We start from the raw sequence: 21,618 nt of genomic DNA, 5'->3' as shown, positions 1-21,618 counted from the left end.
CGGCCTCCTGCAGCAAGTGTAAATGGAGGGAAGAAGCTGCAATGGGGCCTGAGACCTCTCACACTGAGAGGGTGGGCTCATGAGGAGTCTTCTAAAGAGGATGCCCGGTGGGAAGATCGGACAAACCTTCAACAAACCCAGAGGGTGCTCCCTGCTGAGATGCTTGGACAGAGAAGCTAGTCACTGGGCAGGTGAGATGGACCCAGGAGAACCTTAACCAGGAAAGACCTGCAGACAGAGTCCTTTAAACCTCAGCTCCCTGCCACACTCCCCAGCAGAAGCCCACCCACATGCCTTGGGGAACGACACTCCCCCTGAGTGCTGGCTGTGCCCACAGAACCTGGTCTCGTCCATGTCTCAGCTCTGTGCTTTCCATTCCACCCACCATGTTTGCTTCAATAAGCTCCCTTGTTCTGTCCCCAGCAGGACCCTCAGGCCCAGAGCTCTGTGACTGTCCTTGACCCAGCTCAGCTATTGGGCCTAGGGGCTGCAAGTGCCCCAGTACAGACCCTTCCTAAGTCAAGCATAGGATGCCGGTGGGGTGACTGGGAGCCTCAGCCTGCTCCCTGATTACTCCCCACTCCCAGGAGGAATCTGCTCTTCGCCTTGGACTGTTACTAAAGATTGCATTTGTACAGGAGCACCCAAATGTCATTTGGAAAGCAAACTCACTACAATGACCAGGGCACATGCAGCTCCTGGCCGTGCGGCAGTCTCCCCACACAGGAAGGGGCCGAGTCCGCCTCACATGGCACCAGCGGGGCCAACTGTGTGCCCAGCCCCACAGAGCTGTCACCCCTGCTCCCAGCACACAAACAGGATCAGAGAAACATCAAGGAGGATCCAATTCAACTCCGTTGCTTTATTGCAATGCAGAGGAGCACACCTGAGCCAAAACATGGGACTCGATCCCTGGACCAGCCCTGAGGTCTGGATGGACAACTGGGAAGGAAGGACGCCCCTCCCCTGTCACCTGGCCCTGGAACCACAACATTCCTGCCAACGTCCCCGCAGCTGTGCCTTCTGCCTTCATCCTCCTGAACCCTCTCAGAACAACTCCCTCTCCTCCTTAGCTGATGCTGCTTCTCTTGGAGTGAGGCTGGAAATACTCTAACTCAGAAGACAGGTGCTGAATATTTCTGACTGTCAGATGCCTTCAGAGTGGGAATGAAAGGGGGCTGGAGTCCCTCCAGTGGACCTGCAGAATTGCAGAGAAGGCCTGGGCACTGTGACCAAGGAACTCACCAGCTCAGGGGCCCCATCCTCCACAAATGGTTGACATGCTTGCCAGCTCAGAAATGGGGGCCACAGGGATGAGGCGCATGGCTGGTCCAGGGGGACATTCATAGAGCAAACCGGGTCCCAGAGTCGTGCCCCACTCGGCAGGGCCTCTCCCAAGCCCTGGGTGTTATCAGTCCCACCCAGAGACCCTCTCCCTCCCGCCCCCTGCTGCCCCCAAGGGAGCAGGGGAATCAGAAGGCAACAGCTACAGAGCAGTCAGGAAACTCTTCAGGGAAGAGCAGGTCCTTCCCTCTTCTTGGGTTCAGCAGGGTGAAGGTCTGAACTGCAGCCGGGACAGGGCCGAGCCTGAGGGACACTCCAAACAGGAAGTGGGAGACAGCAGCACCCAGATGGTGGGGGAGCAAGGGAGAAGAGGAGCCATCTGATGCTGCTCTGCCAGCAGGTCTGGAGCTGCTCATTCCACGTACTGCTGCCGGCCCAGGTAGGGCATTTCCATGAACTGGATCACTGGGCCCTGCATCATCTCCTCGAAGACAATGACCTGGGGGGAGACGGCTGGTCCATCTTAGAGCCACATCAGGGCCCTAAGGGAAGGGGCTGGCCAGGACTTCTGTCCCTCCTGCTCACCAACAGCCCCCCCAGGGAAACTCTGTGACCCAGGGAGGGCAGGGACAAGAAGGGGTCTCAGGAAAAGTACTCCTACCTGGTTGATGCCTTCGTTCAACCAGACCCCTGGGAGGTAGAGGGTCTCCTGGGGCCCAATATTCCAGTAGCGTCCAAGGTTATAGCCGTTGACAAACACAACCCCCTTCTCCCAGCCCTTTAAACAAAGTAGGGGAGGGGTTAGCAGACAATGCGAACCACCCCACAGGAGGCAGAGACACAGACACAAGCTGTGAGCTCTTCTCTCAGCTCCTAAGGGACCAACACAGACTCTTTCCGACAGCCATGCAGTTATCAACCTGGTGGGGAGTTCGAGCCCCTGTGCCCACCAGCGCTGAAAGCAGCCCTCACAGGACCTAGAAGCCAGGATCTGAGAAGCCCCCAGGTGGTCCCTCTGTTCCGAGCCCACTCCTCCCACCCAGGAAGGAAAAGACGGAGACCTTGTGGGCACAGGTGGCGTGGGCACTCCGGGAGCCTGAGCTCCAGGCAGGGGGCCAAGGAGAGGAGCCCAGAAAACCTGGGCGGGCGGGGCTACAGACCTCTAACTTCACAAAGGTGTCATAGGGGAAGCTGGTGACCGACAAAGCCCCCAAGAAGAAGGCAGGCAACGTAGGCACCCCAGGCACAGGGTCCCACTTCTCCGCAGTGAACCTACAGACAGGATGAGGGGGGGGGGGCGCTTGCTCAGATTGGCCTCGTCCTGCATCCTGTTCCAAGCGCCCCCCGCCCCCAGCCCTTGCCTGTTAACCAGGGGTGTCACAGAAATGCTGTGAGTGTTGTCAGGGCAGCCTGGGGCCTCCTAGGCGGCAGCAGGCAGGGGGCCCACCTCTGAAAAAAGCTCTTCTTCATATCCAGGCTGTAGATCTTGAATTTTTTCAGGGGAGTATCATTCAGATAGATATCTCCAATGAGACCTGTGGGAAGGAAGCGGGGACACTGAGCAAGGCCAACAGTGAGGGCGGGAGGACAGCTGCCTGGCCAGTCAGGCACATACACAGAACGTTTCTGGTAAGTTCAAGTAAGGACTCCTGAAATGCCAGCTCCCTGAGGGGTTCTTCGCATGGCATCAAACCCAAAGCAGAGCAAGCCACAACAGCTTTTGCCAGGCCCTAGGATGTGGCACCTGAGGGCAATGTCAGAGGGCAGTGTCAGCCAGGATGTCCCGGTGAGAACAGTCTTGGCCTCTCTGAGGGGGAGGCTCCCTTCTGAGGGCTGAGGATTCCAACAGTATGAAATGAGGCCAAGAGGACAGAGGACCAAGAGGTCACAGCACTTCAGACTAACTTCAAGGTCAGTTTGGTGGGCCCCAGACGAAAGAGACCTAGTAATTCAGTCAGAAATCAACCTAGGATTGAAGTTTTTTTTAATGTATTTAAATTGTGAACACACAGCTCCGTGACCAGACACCGAAGTCTGAGGCCCAGTACACACTAGAAGAGTGATTCCTTGGAGCCTGAGAAAGGGCCTGCAAGGTATCCTGGGGCGCTCTGGTCATGGAGCTACTCAGAGCAGGAACCAGACAGGCTGGGGGATGCAAACAGGCTTGGGAGCCTGCAGACTCTAAAAGGCGGGCACAGGTGGCTGGGGCCAGGGGGTTGGGGGGCGGTGTAGGGAACATGCACAGTTCTGAAACATTCCAGGGGACAGGACTGCACACCCTGGGCAGGGCCTGGGTCAGGCTGCAATCCCCTCCACCCCAGGGAGAACAGAGGAAATGAGGCAGCCTGCACAGGCAGCGCCTTAGGGAAGAAGTGAGACCCAGCCAGGAAGTCAGGGACTCGCAGAGGAGGGGAGGGAAGCCTGGGTACTGAGACTCTGCAGGAGGGGCCCAGCCCCAGGATCCAAGAGCCTCCCAGTGGTGGGGTCACACCACTTCCCCAAGGTGGAGGGGGCTGCATGTCCTCATTAAAGGCAAATACCCACAAGAGCTAGGAGGCCACCAGGTAGGGTTCATCATCTGGGGTTTTATTTCATAAATTATATAAAGACACCCACATTCTGCTAGACAGATGAAGAAAAAAGTGGCAAACAAGCAGAGAAAGTTTAGAAGGCCAGGAAACATGAGATGAATTGATGGACTATTCCTAGAGGAGCATGCCATCAAGAGCACTTTGTTGCATGTGTCCTATGTCCTCTCTCCACACAAATGAGATCAGAGATGGGTTTCCAAGGAGGACCAAGAAAAGAAATTCAGTCAGAAGAACCAATAAGGCAGGAGTCCTATGCCACCCTGATCCCATGGGCCTCCATGACTCCATCTCCCTCTGATGGGCCTCCAGGACCCCAATTCCCTCCAAAGGCCTCTAGGCCCAACCTCCATCCAATGGCCTCCATGACCCCAGTTCCCTCCAATGGCCTCCAGGACCTCCCTCCCTCCATGGGCCTCCAGGATCCCAGTTCCCTCCAATGGCCTCTATGAACAATCTCCCTCCAATGGCCTCCATGACCTCAGTTTCATCCCAGGGCCTCCAGGACCCACCTCCCTCCAACAGCCTGTGGGACCCCAGTTCCTTCCAACGGCCTCTAGGAACGACCTCCTTCCAATGGCCTCCATGACCCCAATTCCCTCCCAGGGCCTCCAGGACCCACCTCCCTCCTGTGGCCTTCAGGACCTCAATTCCCTCTCATGGCCTCCAGGACCCCAGTTCCCCACATGAGCCTCCAAGACCCACCCTGCCTCCATGAGCTGCAGGCATTTATGCTGCTATGAAGGAGGGGAAGCCAGGCATGTGCTGTGACTCACCTTTGCGCTGGTTGTCGATGTTCTCCCCATAGTTGACTCGCCCACAATTCTCCACCAAGATTCTCAGTATCGTGAACCCCTGCCAGGAACACAGAGGACACTGACGGAAGCCTGAGTCCCAACCTCCAGTCACAACTGCCCTTTGGGATTCTCTGCAGAGCCCTGTTCTCTCTAAGCTCTGAGGACATGAGCGAGGGTCCTGGCTGATCAGAAAGCCATACCCACCCCTCCACAGACATGCAGCCCCCTGGTCCAGGTCTAACCTCCATGACCCGCCATGCTTGCCCAAGAGGCGCTGGCACCTGCCATCCCCATCCCAAGGACAAACCTGGATCAAAGGGATGGGGATCTTCTTGGTTTTATAGTCCAGGAACCCTATGGTCTCCGTGTTCAGGAACACCTGCCAAGGGAGCAGGCGGGACACCAAGTGGGCAGAGGGAGGCAGAGGGGGTCCTGTCTGGGCAGACAAAGGTGGCGGCAGGTGGTGGGGGACAGAGGCCCAGGGTGCCAGCTGAGGTGGACAGCTCGGCCAGCAGTGAGGGCCCTCTCTGTATGCGGGTTCTATGCTTGTGAGCATTCAGGGAAGGGGTCAGGTGAGCAGTAGGTCATGGAGGGCATGCTCTTACCTGTCCCCGGTCACGCACAAGGGCACTGAGGATGCCAGAGGAGGTGATGGTGGTCTCATATAACGTGTACCCAAAGGACTGCCCATTCCCATCATTTATCGGGAGGTTCTCCATGTTGACCGGCTTCTCTGAGGTGACTGGCTGCACAGAGGCAAGGTGGGAGGCAGAGAGGCCGTGGCCTCACCCTCTGGAGGGTGCAGACCTGATGCTGTGCAGTGGGTTTTCTCTGCCTCGGGGTCAGCCCATGGCCCACCCATAGCACTCACCTCCTTTATGTAGGGCAGGGCATCCCACAGGGACAGGTAGAAAGCTGGCACCACTGGTTCGTACCTAACCTTTGGAAGAAGGTCAGGCGGGAGAGGGAGAGAGGCACCTGCAACCCAAAGGATGAAGTCATTGTGTCCCCCAGCCTCCTTATCGCAGGAGCAGGCCACTCCTGGCCCTGCCCATACCCTGCCAGGAGGCTGGGCTGCAGGCGGACAGGGGCTTCCTCACGTCCTCAGGAACCTTGACACCTGCAAGAAGGTGAAGCTGGCAAGACTCCACCCGTGAGGAAAACAGCCTCTTAAACTCCCTGCCCTGGTCTAGGACATCCCTGCACACGATCAAGTGGGGTGAGGTGGGGGGTGGGGAGTCTTAGAGCAGAAGCTGGGCCAAGCTGGGTGGCCTGAGCCTGCATGTTCGGGCACCTGAGATGGAGCCAAAGAGTTCCCGGAGCCTGATGTACTTTGGGGTGTAGTCCCCGGCCTCTGTCAGCACCGCGTCGTAGTCTGCAAGACACCAGGCACCATCACAGACTCAGACCCCAGGACAGTGTCCTGGCAGCAAACAGAGAAGAGAGGAATTGGGCTGGTGGCAGGGTCCTCGCCCCAGCCATTTGGGAGGCAAAGCACTTGGGGGGAGCCATCAAAGCACCACCCAGACTAAACACCATGAAACGCCACCTGAACTGCCCTACGTTTGCAGGTGGGGGCCAGGGTCACCCCATCACATGCTCTGACTTGGGAGAAGGGCTGCCCCCTCCTGAGAGCCTTCTCTCCCAAGCCCATGCCCCCAGCAGACTCCCAAAGGCCCAGGCACGTCAGCTGGCTTGTCTCCTATAGCTCTGGACGTTTAAAAGTGACCCTCCAGACAAAACCTTGCTTGGCATTAAAGGTGCCAGGTGCTGTCCCTGAGGGACTCCCCTCAAGAGCCCAGGCACTCAGGCGGGTGTCCCAGGGGCGCATCAGGGGAAACTTGCCATAGCTGGTGACGTCAGACATGTAGTCCTGAAAGTGCATGGCTCCGTTGATAAAGCCAAAGTTGGTGCCCCCGTGAAACATGTAGAGGTTGATAGAGGCGCCAGCGTCAATGATGGCAGACACTGTCCTCAACACTTCTGTGGAGGTGGCACAGGAAATGGCCGTGAGCCCAGCCCCTCTCAAAGCCCCCTCACTACCCCATCCTCCAGCTTCCCTCAGGACGAGGAATGTGGCCCCAGAGCCCAGGCTTCCGGCTGCGTTCAAGTCTGCAGGACGGTCAGCAGCACAGACAGTCCCCAGCCCACCCAGTGGGCTCCCCCGCTGGAACACTCACGCAGACACTCATACAGCAAGAGAGAGTGCAAGACCCAGTTGTGACCTCCTCCCCGCCCCCGCCTGGAGACAGAGACTGTGACTCGGACAATAAAGCAGAAGGGTAACACCCACACCTAATACGTATCTATGTGTAGTTTAAAACCTCAGTGTTGGCCACAGATGTGAGAACTAAACAAGGACTAGCCAACTGGCAATGGCTGGCGTTACTGAACACTCAGCGTAGATGCTGCTGTGGGAAATGGGCATCTAGCTTAACAGCAGAGGAAAAGGACAGCTACTCTTCCGGGGCCTGGGCAGTAAATACAGATCAAACCTGCTTGAACGAAGCTGCGCTACTGCTGGGAACCTGTCCTGGAAAAACATGCCAGGTGAGCTAAACAGATGTGCAGAGGTGCTCGCTGAATGAGGTCCTTAACACAGTCCCTAGAAACACTCGGGTCCTCAAAAGGGGCTGTGGGTTAGTCTGAAGCACAACAGGGTCCTCTGCAGTCTTTATTTTATTTTATTTTTTCGTTTTTGTTATTTTAGGGCCACACCTGCGGCACATGGAGGTTCCCAGGCTAGGGGTTGAATCAGAGCTGTAGCCTCTGGCCTTTTCCACAGCCATAGCAACACGGGATCCGAGCTGTGTCTGCGACCTACACCACAGCTCACCGCAACGCCAGATCTTTATATCCCACTGAGCGAAGCCAGGGATTGAACCTTCGTCCTCATGGATCCTAGACAGATTCATTCCTGCTGAGCCATGATGGGAACTCCTGCATTCTTTAAAACAGTGGTGCAGGAAGCTGTGCTTTTTTGTCTTGCACTGGCACAAGCAGGAGAGGAGCAGACACGCCTGCACTGCCCACATCTCCACCTGTACATGCACCCATGGAGAGACAGGGTGCCTGCACTGCACACAGCGAAACAGCTGCTCCAGGCTCTGCGCTGTTTACTTCTTCATCCATTCCCTGTACTAGCTGGATGTCCACAACAGGCATGCGTTACTAACTAATTACAAAGACGGCCCAAAGCAACGTTCGATACTCACTTCAGCCGTCAAGACAAATGACTGTGGACTCTCAAGAGCTGCCTACACAGGGAGATTCCTGGAGCCCCACACCCTATGGCCAGTTCGCATCCATTAGCAGCTTGTCTGGAATTTACTCCTGAGGTAGCACACGGGCTGTGGTGGGCCCTGCAGAGCACCCACCTGAGGTATCCAGGATGTGGTGGGGGCCGCCCCATGAGTCAAACCAGCCCGTCCAGTACTCCATCACCATCTTGGGCCGGACGCCCTGCGCACCACAAAGACAGATGTTAGCCGGCCAGGTGGATGGGGAGCCCTTCTGGGGAGGTGCTGGCACCTCCGTCCTCCCAGCCCTTCCCTGGTTATACACCTGGCCTCGGAGGCTGCTGCGAGCAGAGCATGGGTGAGCCCCAAATGCCTCGCACCTGCTTATTCTCCATGTGCGGGGATGGGGTGAAACTACCAAAGGGGGGCCGCAGACCCCTTTGGGCCTCAACATGGTGTCAGTGCCACCTAAGGTTCCAGCGAGGAAAGCGCAACCCCCCAACCCCGCCAAGGGGAGCCCTCGCCAGAACCTGCCTCGTGGTCCCCTACCTCAGCCTGCTTTCTGAATCAAGCCAAGCCTTGTGTGTCTTCTTCAGGGAAGGAGGACATTCTACCAGGGAAAACCGCCTCTGAGAGGCAGGCCATGGACATAGACACTCAGTGGCTGCGTCCCATTGGCTGGAGGAGGCAGAGAGCTACAGAGCAGCCCGTCTCCCCGGTCCAGCTTAGTGTTAACAGAAGTTTGCAAACTGGGCCAGAAGATCAGGGCATTACAGCCATCACCAGTGCAGGCTCTGCTGCCACGATGCCCAGCTTCCCGCCCTGGCCCAGATGCTCAAGAGCCTAGCATCATCGCTTCCGGATGCTGATTTCAGGGAAGGACTGCCCCAGGGAGGCAGAAATTGCTCCCCGGCCCTGGTCTACTCTGCCAAGTGTGATGAAGCAGCTGGGGGAGGCACTGGGACTAAGACTGGCCTTCCTCATGCACTGTCTGCCTCCTCTGTCACCAAGAGCCTGACCATCAGGAGCTACTGTGTGCATAGCGTGTTGCTGTCCCAAGCACAATGATGGCAGATTTATGGAAAGGCCACAGAAGTTACAATTTTCTAGCAAGACCAGTGGCTTGGTTTTCTTCCGGCTGCCTACCTCCTAAGGGGACATACGTACCATGTTTAGGTCACTAAAGACAGTCACTCAGTTGTAAATGTCAGCAGTCTCCATGTAGCACCAGGAGGGATCCTTGACTGAGGGCTGGGGCCGGGCTGTCCACCAACGGCCCAGGCTCTGCACAGACTGTGCTAAACTCCCTGACCTGCCACTACCGGGGGCTCACAGTCCTGGGATCTGTGTCTAAGTATAAATGGCCTACATGTGGCTCCTGGGAGACACAGGAAACGAAGCACTAGAGCCCTCAGCTCGCACAGCCTGGCCCAGGGGAGGCCCTGAAGACATCCCCATCCAGCCTCTCATCACTGGACACACACTGAGGCTGGCAAGGTGCAGTCGAGTGAGGTAGGGCAAGGCTGCACCAACTGCCCAAAGGGACCTCTGATCCGAATAGGGACCTGTGCACGGCCCCTTCAGGAGGAAAAAAACGCAGCTGAGCAGCAGGCACGAGGCCTGGGGTCACATCTTTTGGGATGACTCTGGAGGAGCCCATGGGGAGCACAACTGTCCTGGGTGCTCCCAAAACATTCCCCCATTTACCTGCGAACATCCCTGCAAGCAGGTACCAGCAAGATCCCCACTTCACAGAAGAGAGAAGAGAAAGGAGGGACGGGGTCGCAGCAACGCGTGGGCGTGGCAGCACACAGTCTGTGCTGGATAAGCTCAAGGATGCTCCTACTCAGTTCTGCAGCAACTGTTTACTTAACACATATTCCCAGATGAGTCACAAACTCCCTGAAGACAGAGAGCCTGTGGTCTCAGACCCACACACACAGCAGGTCTGGTATAGGGCAGAGGAGGGAGGAAGGGAGGGGGCTGGGCCTGGGCCCTCCTGCACATGCTCTCCCGGAGCTGCCAAGCAGCCTGCCCAGGGACCTGGCACATCCCATCCCACCTTCTCCTGGCTGCCCCTTGCCCAGCCCACCTGTCTCTGAACCCCAGCAGCACACGGTGGCCCTCAGCCTTGCTGGCCTCACACTGCCTTGGGGGCCTCATGTGACTGAGCCCTGGACACCATCTCTGCTCTGAAAAGGAGCAGCTGAACTGGGAGACACCCAGCATCCCCAGTGGCATCTATTCATGGGGATGTGAGGAGGAACCCTCCAACAGCCCTGATGGATACAGGCCCCAAGCAGTACCTGCCCCTGTAACTGGGCACCGGGCAGCCTCCGTGCTGCCAATGGCCACCCCTGCCTTGGCCAGATCATCTCTCCCCTTAGGAGAGAACTCGAACCCAAGACAGCAGAAATCAGTGGGAATGGGACAATCCCATTAGTTGGATGGAGGAGACATACAGCCAGCAGCTCCTCTCTCCCTCTGGCCTGGATGGACCAGACCCATGTCTAGCTGGTGACAACAGTCTTCTGGGCCCAGAATGGCCTGACAAGCTAAAGGTCAGACACAGGGCAGGGACGCGTCTCCCCTTCAATTCGAGGGTGCACACTGAGCACAGCTGGGGCTAGCTGAGCCCACAAAAGTCCAGCCAAGGGCCTCTGTGAGCACATCAGGCCTAGAGCTTCCAAAAGGGCCCCTTTCTCAAGAGGTGAGAAACCACCTCCATGCACGAGCCGACATGGCCTCCCTCACCAGGGACAGGCAACGCGGGTGCAGGTAGGACTCGCAGTGGGGAAGGGGCCCAGAGCTGCAAGGCCTCCCCTCCCATCTAAGCTGCTAGAACCCCAGGCATGCTGAGCAGGGCGGCGGCCACCCCAGCGTGACTCACCTGGACACTCTGGAGAAAGTTGTGTAACAAGCGCAGCTCATTTTGTGACTGTAAGTTGATGGTGGCCAGCACTGCAGGTGGAAGGAGGACAGAGAACAGAGAATTGTCCCCACGCTGGGAAGGCTTTCTGAACTCCCCACACCATCCTCAACTCACCAGCACAGAAACGCATCTTGACAGTGTCTGCCACCTCCAATCACAGTTTAGTTCCTCTGACACCTAAAGATTTACCTTGTTCATCTTGGAAACTCCACCACTCAAGCACCGGCCTTACGGAGATCCTCTCACTTAGCATCTGTTCTTGATTAACGTTAATTTTTACAACCACCGAATTAACCATTTCTGTTAATTACTCTTTTACAGGAGCCTGAAGTCTGATCTTTCTTTGCACCTCCAGGGTGCAACATAAATGCAGACTCTTTTATGTCTTAGAGGAAGGCTAGTTTTGTCTTTCACCCCAGTGGTATTTTAAATGGCTCTCAACCAGGGGCAGGTGTGCCCGAGAGAGAGGTGTTGAGTTTGGCCCATGGCCATGGACGTAGGCTGACCCCAGTGCGGAGGAGCATGGCTCTGAGATGCCTTGCCCGCTTCTTGTCCCTGGATGGAGGGCTTCACACGCAACGGTCCTAGCCTGAGATCCCTCAGGCCTGGGAAGGCGGTATAGCCAGTGCGGCTCAAGGTCATGTGGCTGGTCTCACCCACCTGGTCTGGGTAAGACCCCACATCCAGACTCTCCTCACCTAAAGTGGAGACCCCTGAAGACAGGGGGCCGGTCTGAAACTGACCCGGCAGAACCCCAGGCGCCCAAAGATTGGTGTCATGGAGTGAGCACTGCACCCTTTCCCACCCCCACTCCACTCCCACCCATCTCCACCCCCCCCACCATCCTCTCACCACTCCCCTCCCACTCCCACACCCAGAGATGAAGAGGGACTGCAGCAGGCAAGGATGGGAGAGGAGACACAGCAGAGATGACCAGTCAGGAAACCTTGGGAGCCTGGAAAGGGGCCTGTGAGAGCAGAGTGACAACCGGCCCCAGCCCAAGGCCTCCCCACCTCTCCTGCCCAGGCCTCCCCACTTCCCCTGCCTCCATCCTCCTTCCCAGGAAAATGGAGCCTGGGCAGGCCAGGACATGGAGGGAGCAGGCACTGCAAAGTCTGGGAGGTGGTTTCTGTCCCCAGATACCCGCAGTGATGGCCCACAGGGCTCCCCTCCACAATCACTTAATCCCACAAAAGGCAGCACCTCCCACACCTGCACCTGGTTCCCTCACTGAACAGCTGCTTTGGTCCAATCACCCCACTGGGAGGAGCACTGGTCCCAGCCACCCCACTCAGCTCCCAAGAGGCTGCTTTATGCCTCTTCCTCAAACTGCTTGGTTAAGAGCCAGACAATCCAGAAAATCCGCCCCCACAAACAACGTGGAAAATTGAGAACATGTGTTTTAAGAAAAAGTGACCCAGTTACACATACATGTGTACATTCTTTTTTCTCACATTATCCTGCTCCATCATAAGTGACTAGATATAGTTTCCAGTGCTACACAGCAGGATCTTATTGCTAATCCATTTTGAGAAAAAAGAATGTATACATTTATGTGTAACTGGGTCACCATGCTGTACAGCAGAAAATTAACAGAACACTGTAAACTAGCTATAATGGAAAAAAATAAAAATCATTATATAAATTAAAAAAAAAGAAAAAAATCAAATATTTCCACATGATTAAAGGAGTTCATCCAGAAATAGCAAAACTGAAAATGAAAATAAAACATGAAAAAAGAAAATTAAAAAAAAAAGAAGGAGTTCCCATGGTGGCGCAGTGGAAACGAATCCAACTAGGAACCATGAGGACGCAGGTTTGATCCTTGGTCTCGCTCAGTGGGTTAAGGATACAGCATCGCTGTGAGCTGTGGTGTAGGTCACAGACACAGCTTGGGTCTGGCGTTGCTGTGGCTCTGGTTTAGGCTGGCAGCTGTAGCTCCGATTAGGCCCCTAGCCTGGGAACCTCCATATCCCACGAGTGAAATGAAATATCCTCAGACACAGAGAAGACGGTATCTTTTTTTTTTTTTTTTTTGGTCTTTTTTTGCCTTTTTCTAGGGCTGCTCCCATGGCATATGGAGGTTCCCAGGCTAGGGGTCAAATCAGAGCTGTAGCCACCATCCTGTGCCAGAGCCACAGCAACGCAGGATCCGAGCCGCGTCTGCAACCTACACCACAGCTCACGGCAACACCAGATCCTTAACCCACTGAGCAAGGCCAGGGATCGAACCCGCAACCTCATGGTTCCTAGTCGGATTAGGTAACCACTATGCCATGACAGGAACTCAAAAAGACGGTATCATTGACAAGTATGCTCTGAGAAAAAAATACATATCCAAGAAAAACATGATGCAAGAAATATGAGGATTTGGAGAAGAAAGAAGAAAGCAGAGGACATCACCCAGAAAGGACAGCACGAAGAGATGACAACTTAATAGCCACACAGCTTAGAAGACCCACACACACGTCAGGTCCACAAAGAACCCAAACCAGAGAAGACAGGAAAGCACCGCAAGAAATGGCTACCCCAACAACCCACAGAAGGGCCTCAAAGAGGGCAAGTCCTGCAGAGTCCACCTTGAAACCCGAATTGCAAATAGGATGTAAAAGAGGGTTGAGACTAAGACGTCCTCAAACTCTGGCAGCAATCTTGTAAAAGATACTAGACCTGGGCCAGCCCCAAGAGCGGTGTGTGGGTTGCCCTAAGGCCAGGGATAGACTGCATTAGAATGCAGCGTGTAGGCATCTGGAAGAGCCTCAGGACAGTGTTTGTTTAAGAGATAAGGAGCAGAAGCAAGAGAAAAACGTTTAAAAGAAAAGGGAAATCAGTGCACTCATTACACTGAGCAGATCCCTGACTGAGCCGATCACAGACGCTGACTACAACACTGCGGGCTCTGCCTGACCACATGCAGGGGGATGTTTACCTCTCCCATTGCAGGCACCGTCCATCAGGGCCGGCCGTGGGGCAGGGCATCAGGACAGAACTAAATTATCAACCTGAACAAGAGTTTTAAGTACAGAGTTCTACCTGAATGTTATTTAGAAGTACGGAGGAAGATGCCAGAAGAGAAGGTTAAACAGTTCAGAACTGTCACTTCTGGGCAGTGGGAAGGGGAGGCTACACTTTGTTTCTTTATAAGCATTTCCATGATTTTACTTTTACACCTTGTGAAAGTCTTTAATCATATCTTTAACCCATTGAAAAACACCATTATGGCGTCAGGCGATGGGCTGGGGGCGGGGCAGGGAGCTGGTGCCTGAGGTGGACAGGGTGTGGGGACCAGCAGCCCTTGGAGACGGGCCTTCCTCAGATACTGGCGGCTGAAACTTTCTCCAGCCTGAGAGGGTCCCGCCCCCAGGATGGCTGCAGCCCCTCCCAGGCCCTGACCCACCAGGCTGAGCGGCAAGGCGGACTTGGAAGTTGCCGCAGGGACACAGCGCCACCGTGTGGACACAATGGGAAACACCAGGAGAAGGACAAGACCATGGGCAGACACCAAGAAGGCGCTGCCCACCAGCGAGGCGGTGGTCAGAGAAACTGCCCCCACGCCAAGTGAGGAAGAAGGTTCAAGGAAAAGAGACCAAAGACACCATCAGACGGGTCAGAGGCTGTGGGCACTGGCCGTTTAAATCGGCCATGTGGAAGTCACTGCGACCTTGGAGAGATGAGGGCAGTAAGGAGATTCACCATGGGCTAAGGAAGCCAGTGAGTGTGGACACAGGGAAAGGGGTGAAAGGGCCGGAGGGACAGCTCTGCAGGGAGGGCAGGAGCGCCGGCTCAGAAGGAAGAGCAGCTTCGCTCCAGGTGAGAGGTGGGATGTGGGATCCTGGAAACTGAGGCAGAGAAGGCAGAGCACAGGCTTGGGGCTGGGGTGGGGAGCGAGGGGCCTGGCACCTGGGGGCCCTCTACACAGCACACCCAGCCGTTCTTCAACCAACTATTCAGCCCTCTTTGTAGGAACCCCTAGACCTTCTCATTTGCTCATCTTGCCATCCCCAGGGTCTCACCATGTGCAGAGCCCTGTGAGTGGCCCCAAAGCTCAGCAAAAAGCAGCCACACGAGCCCATCTCTCATGGACTCTCCAACCCCGGGGGCCCAGAGCTTTTGGGGCCCAGCCCCTTGCAAACCGAGAATTCCACTTGGCTCAGGCCATGTGGGGGAAGCACGCTGCCCCCGCCCCCAGTCTGTCACTGTCTCTGGGCCCAGACTCTGGGCAGGTACCTCCATCCACCGTGCCCTTGCTCAGGCCATCCTCGTTGTCTGAGGTCAAGAGCAGCTCCACAATACCCCGGTCCTCCAAGGCCTGTGGGGGAACAAGACGAGTGTCTGTCGTGCCTCAACTCCCTGCATGTCACACAGCTGGGAACAGGCAGGCGGGAGAGAAAGAGGGAGAGATTCAAGGGAAAGCACTGGTCTCCACAGAAAGCTGCCTGCATATTCCACAAAGCTCCAACTGGCTGAACTCCCTTGCAGCAGGCTGTCAGGCCCCAGGGGTCCTTACATCTCCCAATCCACAGGGTGCCTGGTGTGCTGGTCCTGGACTGACGGGCCTGGTCAGAGCCACTCAGAGAGGTCACCACCTGGAGGGGCTGGGGCCCTCAGGGAAGCCCACCCCACCCTCTGCTCGATGTGCCATGAAGGGTGTCAATCATGGGGTGGAGATGTGGCAGGAACAAGCCCTGTGCTGGGACTGGTCCCTGTCCTTGCAGGCAGCATGGGTCGTGGTTAAGGATGTCATGTGGGCCTTCCACAAGCCCAATGCATACTGTCCTATTCAGTCCTCCCAACTGATAATTTAAGTGGGCGGATGAGGAGTCTCACACACACGTGTCATGAGGTCCAGAGCTGATGAACAATCTGTTCCCTTTGGGGGCTCTACCTGGGGCCTCGGCTCCTGTGGGTCAGAAACCCCAGCAAGGGGGACATTCTGACCATTTTCCCTGCAGATATTATGATAAGACTGCTTATTTCGGAATCCCCGTGGTGGCTCAGCTCTAAACAAACCCAACTAGTATCCACGAGGATGCAAGTTTGATCCCTGGCCTCACTCAGTGGGTTAAGGATCCAGAGTTGCCACAAACTGCAGTATAGGTCCCAGATACAGCTTGGATCTGGTGTTGCTTCGGCTGGCAGCTATAGCTCCAATTCAACCCCTAGCTTGGCAACTTCTATATGCCACAGGTGTGGCCCTAAGAAGACAAAAAACAAAACAAAACAAAACACCAAAACAAACAAACAAACAAACAAACAAAAAAAACCCACCAGACTGCCTATTTCAACCAAATTCCTTTGGAAAAAAGTGAGGCAGAAAGTGGTGAATGCAGCTCAGGTCTACCCCAGAAGCGGCAGGGACAGAGCAGAGGAACCCTAATTCTCAGGACAACAGAAGGCACAGGAGTTCAAGCGGGGGAGGGGAGGTGATTATGGGTAGTGCAGGATCCCATCAGTGAGGTTGTCACCAACATAACAAACCCTGTTCAGGTTCCATGTGCGCAGGGCACGGTGGCGGGATGGGGGATGGAGGTGCATACACTGGACAGTGGCCATCTCCTAGGACCATATCATCACACCAGACCCCACGGGCACTGACTCTCCACCTGCACCACAAGGGCCAGTCATCACCCCCTGAGCACCTGCCACCTGCCAGGCAGAGCTAGAGCAGTTGGCCACTTTACTGCATCCCCAAGGGCCTGGGACAAGGGCACCCTTGCCTCTGGCATGCATGGTGTGACATCAAGACTCAGAAGGTGAGGCGACTTGCCCACGGCCATCCTAAGCTGATGGTCCCACATCTACAAGGCCCCAAAAGAAGCTGCACTAGGCTTGGGGGGGGGCATCCTTCCAGGAACCTTAGGACCATGGAGGCATCCCTTGTCCACATTCCTGTGCACCAGGGACCACAACCGAGCAGGAGCGGTACTGGGGGGCTTAGGGGGCAGCCTCCTTCTCTGCAGCCCAGTAATCAGTGGACACCTGCTGGGGAGGTCCAGGCCCCTAGGAGAGTCTCAGGGGCTATGCTGTGGCAGAAGACACCCTCCTGTCCTGTGCCCTGACCACACTCTTTTGAGACAACCCACAGAAAAGGAGAACACTGAGGTGTGGGCCCGACAGTCAGGACTGAGCTTGCCCCCTGCAGCTTCAGGAATGCCACCCTCCCCAGAAACAGCCCCACCCCTACCCAGGGGACTTGTGCATGGGGAGGAGCAAGCAGAGGGGATAAGAACCTGCAAGCTGTCTGCAGGGACTGAAGGCATTTCCAGATGGACATGATTCTATCTGTGAAAGCAGCAGGATGCTGCCCAGGACACCAAAGGCTAAAGTATCTCTAATTAAATTAGATGGATTCACTGAGGCCATTGAACATTTCCTTGACCCATAAGGTGGTTGACCCTTCCAAGTACAAAAAACCATCAATGCTGTCATGGTCCTCTTTACTGACTGCTCACTGCATGCCAGCAACAGCACAGAGCCTGCACTCACACAGAGGCACAATTTGGAGGCAAATCCTCTCATTAGCCCCACTTCGCAGAAGAGAGAATGGGGGTTTAGAAAAATTACTGCATTTGTTCCAGTCTCAGTTACCAAGGGACAGAAACCAGCTCTGAGTGCAAGCTTGTTTTTGGAAGCATCACTCCGGCCCTGCCCTTCCCTGCTCCACCACTCACTAACTCAGGGGCTCCCAGGCCTCACCACATGCTAGAATTATCAGTCTGCATTCCACCCCAGAGATCCTTACTTGGAATGGCATATGGCCTGGGCACAGTGAGTTTAAACAATCCTACAAATGAAGCCAACATTCAGCCGGAGGTAAGGCCCCCACTCTGGTTGCTGAAGTGAGAGCAGCCTCCACTTTGGAAGGCCTCCAACCATTACCACCAATTCAGGAAATTCTGTGCCACTTCAGTGCCACATGTGTACTGTGATCCCCACTAAACTCAGCCAAAAACAGGTAGGTAAGTTAGGGCTCCATTGAAATAAAGGTGTGGAGAAAGGATCACTAGTGCTGGGTGATGTCAGACCCGCATGTCACACCAGAACCCATAACACATCTCACAGAAAGCATACAAAGAGCTGGCTCTTACTTTCTTGATATAAGGCATGTAGGCAGGGTCTTTGTTATAGGAGCCGTACTCATTCTCCACCTGCACAGCAATGATGGGTCCTCCATTCTTGTACTGGGAAAAGACAAAACCATCAGAAGTTGAGTGCAGAGTCGGAACTGTATTAGCTAATGTCACCACACTTATTACTTATTACTGGCAAAACATCCCATGTGAAAGTGCAAGTCTCAAAAAGGTCAGGTACATAATTAAGTAATGTGAGCACAGCAGCGAGTAGGAAGCTCCAGGGCCTTGCTCCCCTAGGAAACATCAAACAAACAACTACACACTTTATTTTAAATATCTTTACAGAAGCTCTGGAAACCAGTCGCATGTTTAAGAAAACAAGTGAATGCCCAATCAAGAAAAAGATACATTCAAAATGGGAGGAAAACTCCATGGTTTTGCTTACCTTTGTCCCACCCCCTCCCTGGTGTGGCCTGGCACAGGTGGAAGGTCACATCCCAACTTATAGTTCCCTCCCTCAGGACAGAAGGAGCAAGCTGGAGCTTTTATGCAGTGTTCTGAGCTGTCTGTGGGCTGCCCAGTGGACTAGCTTCTGTCCCATCTGACTTGGAGATCAGACAGAAAGCGTTGGCAGTCTGGGCCTCAGGCTGGAAACTGCAGAAGGCAGTGATGGGTCACATCACATCCACATTTCAGAGGGATCACAGACACATAGATGCCTGGGAGCAAGGGATCACTGGCAGAGGAATATGATAGAATTTCTGAAGGCATAAGAAAAAGCCAGGGCAAGACTCTTTGGGAAATCAAGACGTAAAAGCAGCTGGGGGAAATTTTAAAAAATAAATCACACACACAGGCCAGACGGGACACATGCCAAGAAAATATCTGAGATGATCTCAAGCTTTCATCCCCAGCTGATCTCAAGGCTCAGGAGCCCACTAAATAGTAAAGGGATGCTGCAAAAACTGTTTTTCAAATGCCCAATTTTCAACAACAACAAAAATAGAAGGCATACAAGGAAACAGGAAAACTCACTCAAAAGAACAAAAATTAGTCTCTAAAGAAACACAGGCACTGAACTTACTAGAGAAAGAGTTTTAAACAAGTGTCATAATTATGCTTTGTCAAAGAGCTAAAGAAAAACATGGACAGAGAAATCAGGAAAAGGACATACAAAGTGAGAATATCAATAAAGAGAAATGATAAAAAAAGAACTAAACAGAAATTTTGCAGCTGAAAGGTATATTATCAAAATAGAAAAATTCACCATAGGAGTTCAACAGCAGGTTCAAACAGGCAGAAGAAAGAGTGGGCAAACTTGACGACAGGTCATTTTGAATTACTGAGTCTGAGGAGCAAAAAGAAAAAAGAATGAAGAAAAGTGAACAAAGCCTGAGGGACTTAAGCAAATCAGTAAATAGACAAATATACTCAGTATGAGAACCCCAAAAAGGAGAATAAATGAGTAGAGAAAATATTTGAAGAAATAATGCCTGAAAACCTCTCAAATTTGAAGAGACATGGATATACAAATCCAAGAAGCTTCAATGAACTCCAACTAGCATTAAACCAGAGACCCACACCGATACACATTATCAACTGTCAGAGGCTAAAGAAAAAGAGAGATTATTGAAAGGTGCAGAGGACAGCAACTAGACAGTTCCCAAGGATCCCCGACCTTGCAGGACATTTGGTCCCATCCAGAATGTCCATAAGACATTCCGTCCCTAAGACATTGGGTTCATGCCAAAAGTTCCCTGAAATCTGGTTCTATCCAAAATGTTCATGAGCACATTTGGACCATGCCAAACAGTTATGGACAGGACCAAACATCAAAGACCTTTTAGCATGGACCCATTTTTGACAGGACCAAATGTCTTCTAACCATCAGAAATCCTGCAGGACAGAGGCAGTGGGATAATATGTTCAAAGTGCTAAAGGGGGAAAAAAAAAACTGTCAACTAAGAATTCTATATCCAGCAAAACTGTCCTTCAAAAATAAGGGAGAAATTAAGATATTCTCAGAAAAATAAAAGCTGAGGGAGTACATTACCACTAGACTTGCCTTACAAGAAAAGCTACATGGAGTCCAAGTTAAAATAAAAGGATGATGGATGAGAACTCAAAGCCAAATGAAAATATAAAGTTCTCTGATAAAGGTAAAAATGTGAAAAAAATGTAAAAAACAGTATTATTGTAATTTTAGTTTATAACTCTACTTTTTATTTTTATAGGACTTAAAAAACAAATGCATAAAGATAATTATGAATCTCTACTAATTAACTGGTACGCAATATACAAAGATCTAATTTGTAATAGCAAACTATAAAGGGGTCAGCCTATAGAGAAGTTAAGTTTTTGTATGTGGTTGAGGTTAATTTGGTATCAAAATAAAACAGAATGTCATAACTTAGGATAGTATATGTAAGCCCCATGGTAACCACAGCCAAATTATCAACAGAATATACACAAAAGGAAACAAGAAGGAAATAAAAATTTGTCACTAAAAAAATCAACTAAATACAAGGGAAGACAGTAATGGAAGAGATGAGAGAGAAAACAGCTATAAGGCATGCAGAAAACAAGTATCAAAACAACAAAAGTGAGTGCTTCCCTATTGGTAATTCCTTTAAATGTAAATGGATTAAACTCCCCAACCAAAAGACAGATTTACAGAATGGATTTTTAAAAAAACAGTATCTAAGTATATGCTGTCTATAAGATACTCATGTTAGATCTAAGGACCCACAGAGGTTCAAAGTGAAAGGATGGAAAAAGAATTCTATGTGAATAGTGACAAAAGAGATCAAGGATGACTATACTAATATAAAGAAAATAAACTTTAAGTCAAAAATTGTTAGAAGAGACAAAGAAGGACATTATATAATACACATGAATACACACACACACACAGTCACACCATGATAAAAGGGTCACTTTAGAAGACATAATAATTATAAACATATATGCACCAAACACCAAAGCTCCAGAGTATTTGAAGGAAATTGTGGCAGAATTAAAGGGGGAAATGCAGTTCCAAAAAAACAGTAGAAGACTTCAATACCCCATTTTCAATAATAAGTGGAACAACCAGACAAAAGGTCAGTAAGGACATAGACACCTTGAACACACCAAAGACCAATTAGACCTAACAAGGATATACAGAACACTGCACCCAACAACAATCAGCACAACACCTATATTTCTGAAATGCACAAACAATGCTTTCCGGGATAAACCATACATTAGGCCACAAAAGTTTTTTTAAGAAATTTTAAGAAATTTTCATACTGAAAACATACAAAAGATCTTTTCTAATCAGAATAAGATGAAACTAGAAACCAACAACAGAAAGGAAACTGAAAAATTCACAGGTATGTGAATAAACAACCAATGGCTCAAAGAAGAAATCACAGGGAAATTAGAAAATACATTGAGACAAATTAAAATGAAACCACAACACAACAAACTTATGAGAACAGAAAGCAAGAAGTCTGGGCCAGGATGTCAAGAAATTAGAATTTTGTGGAGTTCCTGTCATGGCGCAGTGGAAATGAATCGACTAGGAACCATGAGGTTGTGGGTTTGATCCCTGGCCTCGTTCAGCAGGTCAAGGATCTGGTGTTGCCATGAGCTGTGGTGTAGGTCGCAGACACAGCTCAGATCTGGTGTTGCTGTGGCTGTGGCTGTGGCATAGGCCAGTAG

At 52.5% G+C, this 21,618-nt stretch overlaps 1 protein-coding gene across 5 annotated transcripts in view; it reads right to left on the bottom strand.

The window, feature by feature from the left end:
- The window catches only part of LOC100520582 (beta-galactosidase-1-like protein 2), a 39,072-nt gene continuing 18,296 nt past the window's right edge, over nt 843–21,618 (bottom strand). Inside the window, exons 6-19 of one of the 5 annotated variants that reach the window (XM_005667524.3) lie at nt 17,929–18,021; nt 15,068–15,149; nt 10,799–10,869; nt 8,047–8,131; nt 6,515–6,652; nt 5,964–6,044; nt 5,541–5,647; nt 5,275–5,415; nt 4,977–5,105; nt 4,649–4,727; nt 2,732–2,819; nt 2,445–2,556; nt 1,946–2,062; nt 843–1,783 (exon numbers count right to left, since the gene is read on the bottom strand). In XM_005667524.3, the coding sequence (XP_005667581.1) occupies nt 1,697–1,783; nt 1,946–2,062; nt 2,445–2,556; nt 2,732–2,819; nt 4,649–4,727; nt 4,977–5,105; nt 5,275–5,415; nt 5,541–5,647; nt 5,964–6,044; nt 6,515–6,652; nt 8,047–8,131; nt 10,799–10,869; nt 15,068–15,149; nt 17,929–18,021 (1,410 nt within the window). In that variant the 3' untranslated portion in view covers nt 843–1,696. The remainder of the gene's footprint in view (nt 1,784–1,945; nt 2,063–2,444; nt 2,557–2,731; nt 2,820–4,648; nt 4,728–4,976; nt 5,106–5,274; nt 5,416–5,540; nt 5,648–5,963; nt 6,045–6,514; nt 6,653–8,046; nt 8,132–10,798; nt 10,870–15,067; nt 15,150–17,928; nt 18,022–21,618) is intronic. The other 4 variants (XM_003130089.4, XM_021063182.1, XM_013979602.2 and 1 more) reach the window with 4 other exon arrangements.

This window comes from Sus scrofa, chromosome 9 (genome assembly GCF_000003025.6).
Source record: "Sus scrofa isolate TJ Tabasco breed Duroc chromosome 9, Sscrofa11.1, whole genome shotgun sequence".
Taxonomy (NCBI): Eukaryota; Metazoa; Chordata; class Mammalia; order Artiodactyla; family Suidae; genus Sus; species Sus scrofa.
Note: the sequence above shows the minus strand (reverse complement) of the source record. Positions and strands in the feature narration are given on the sequence as shown.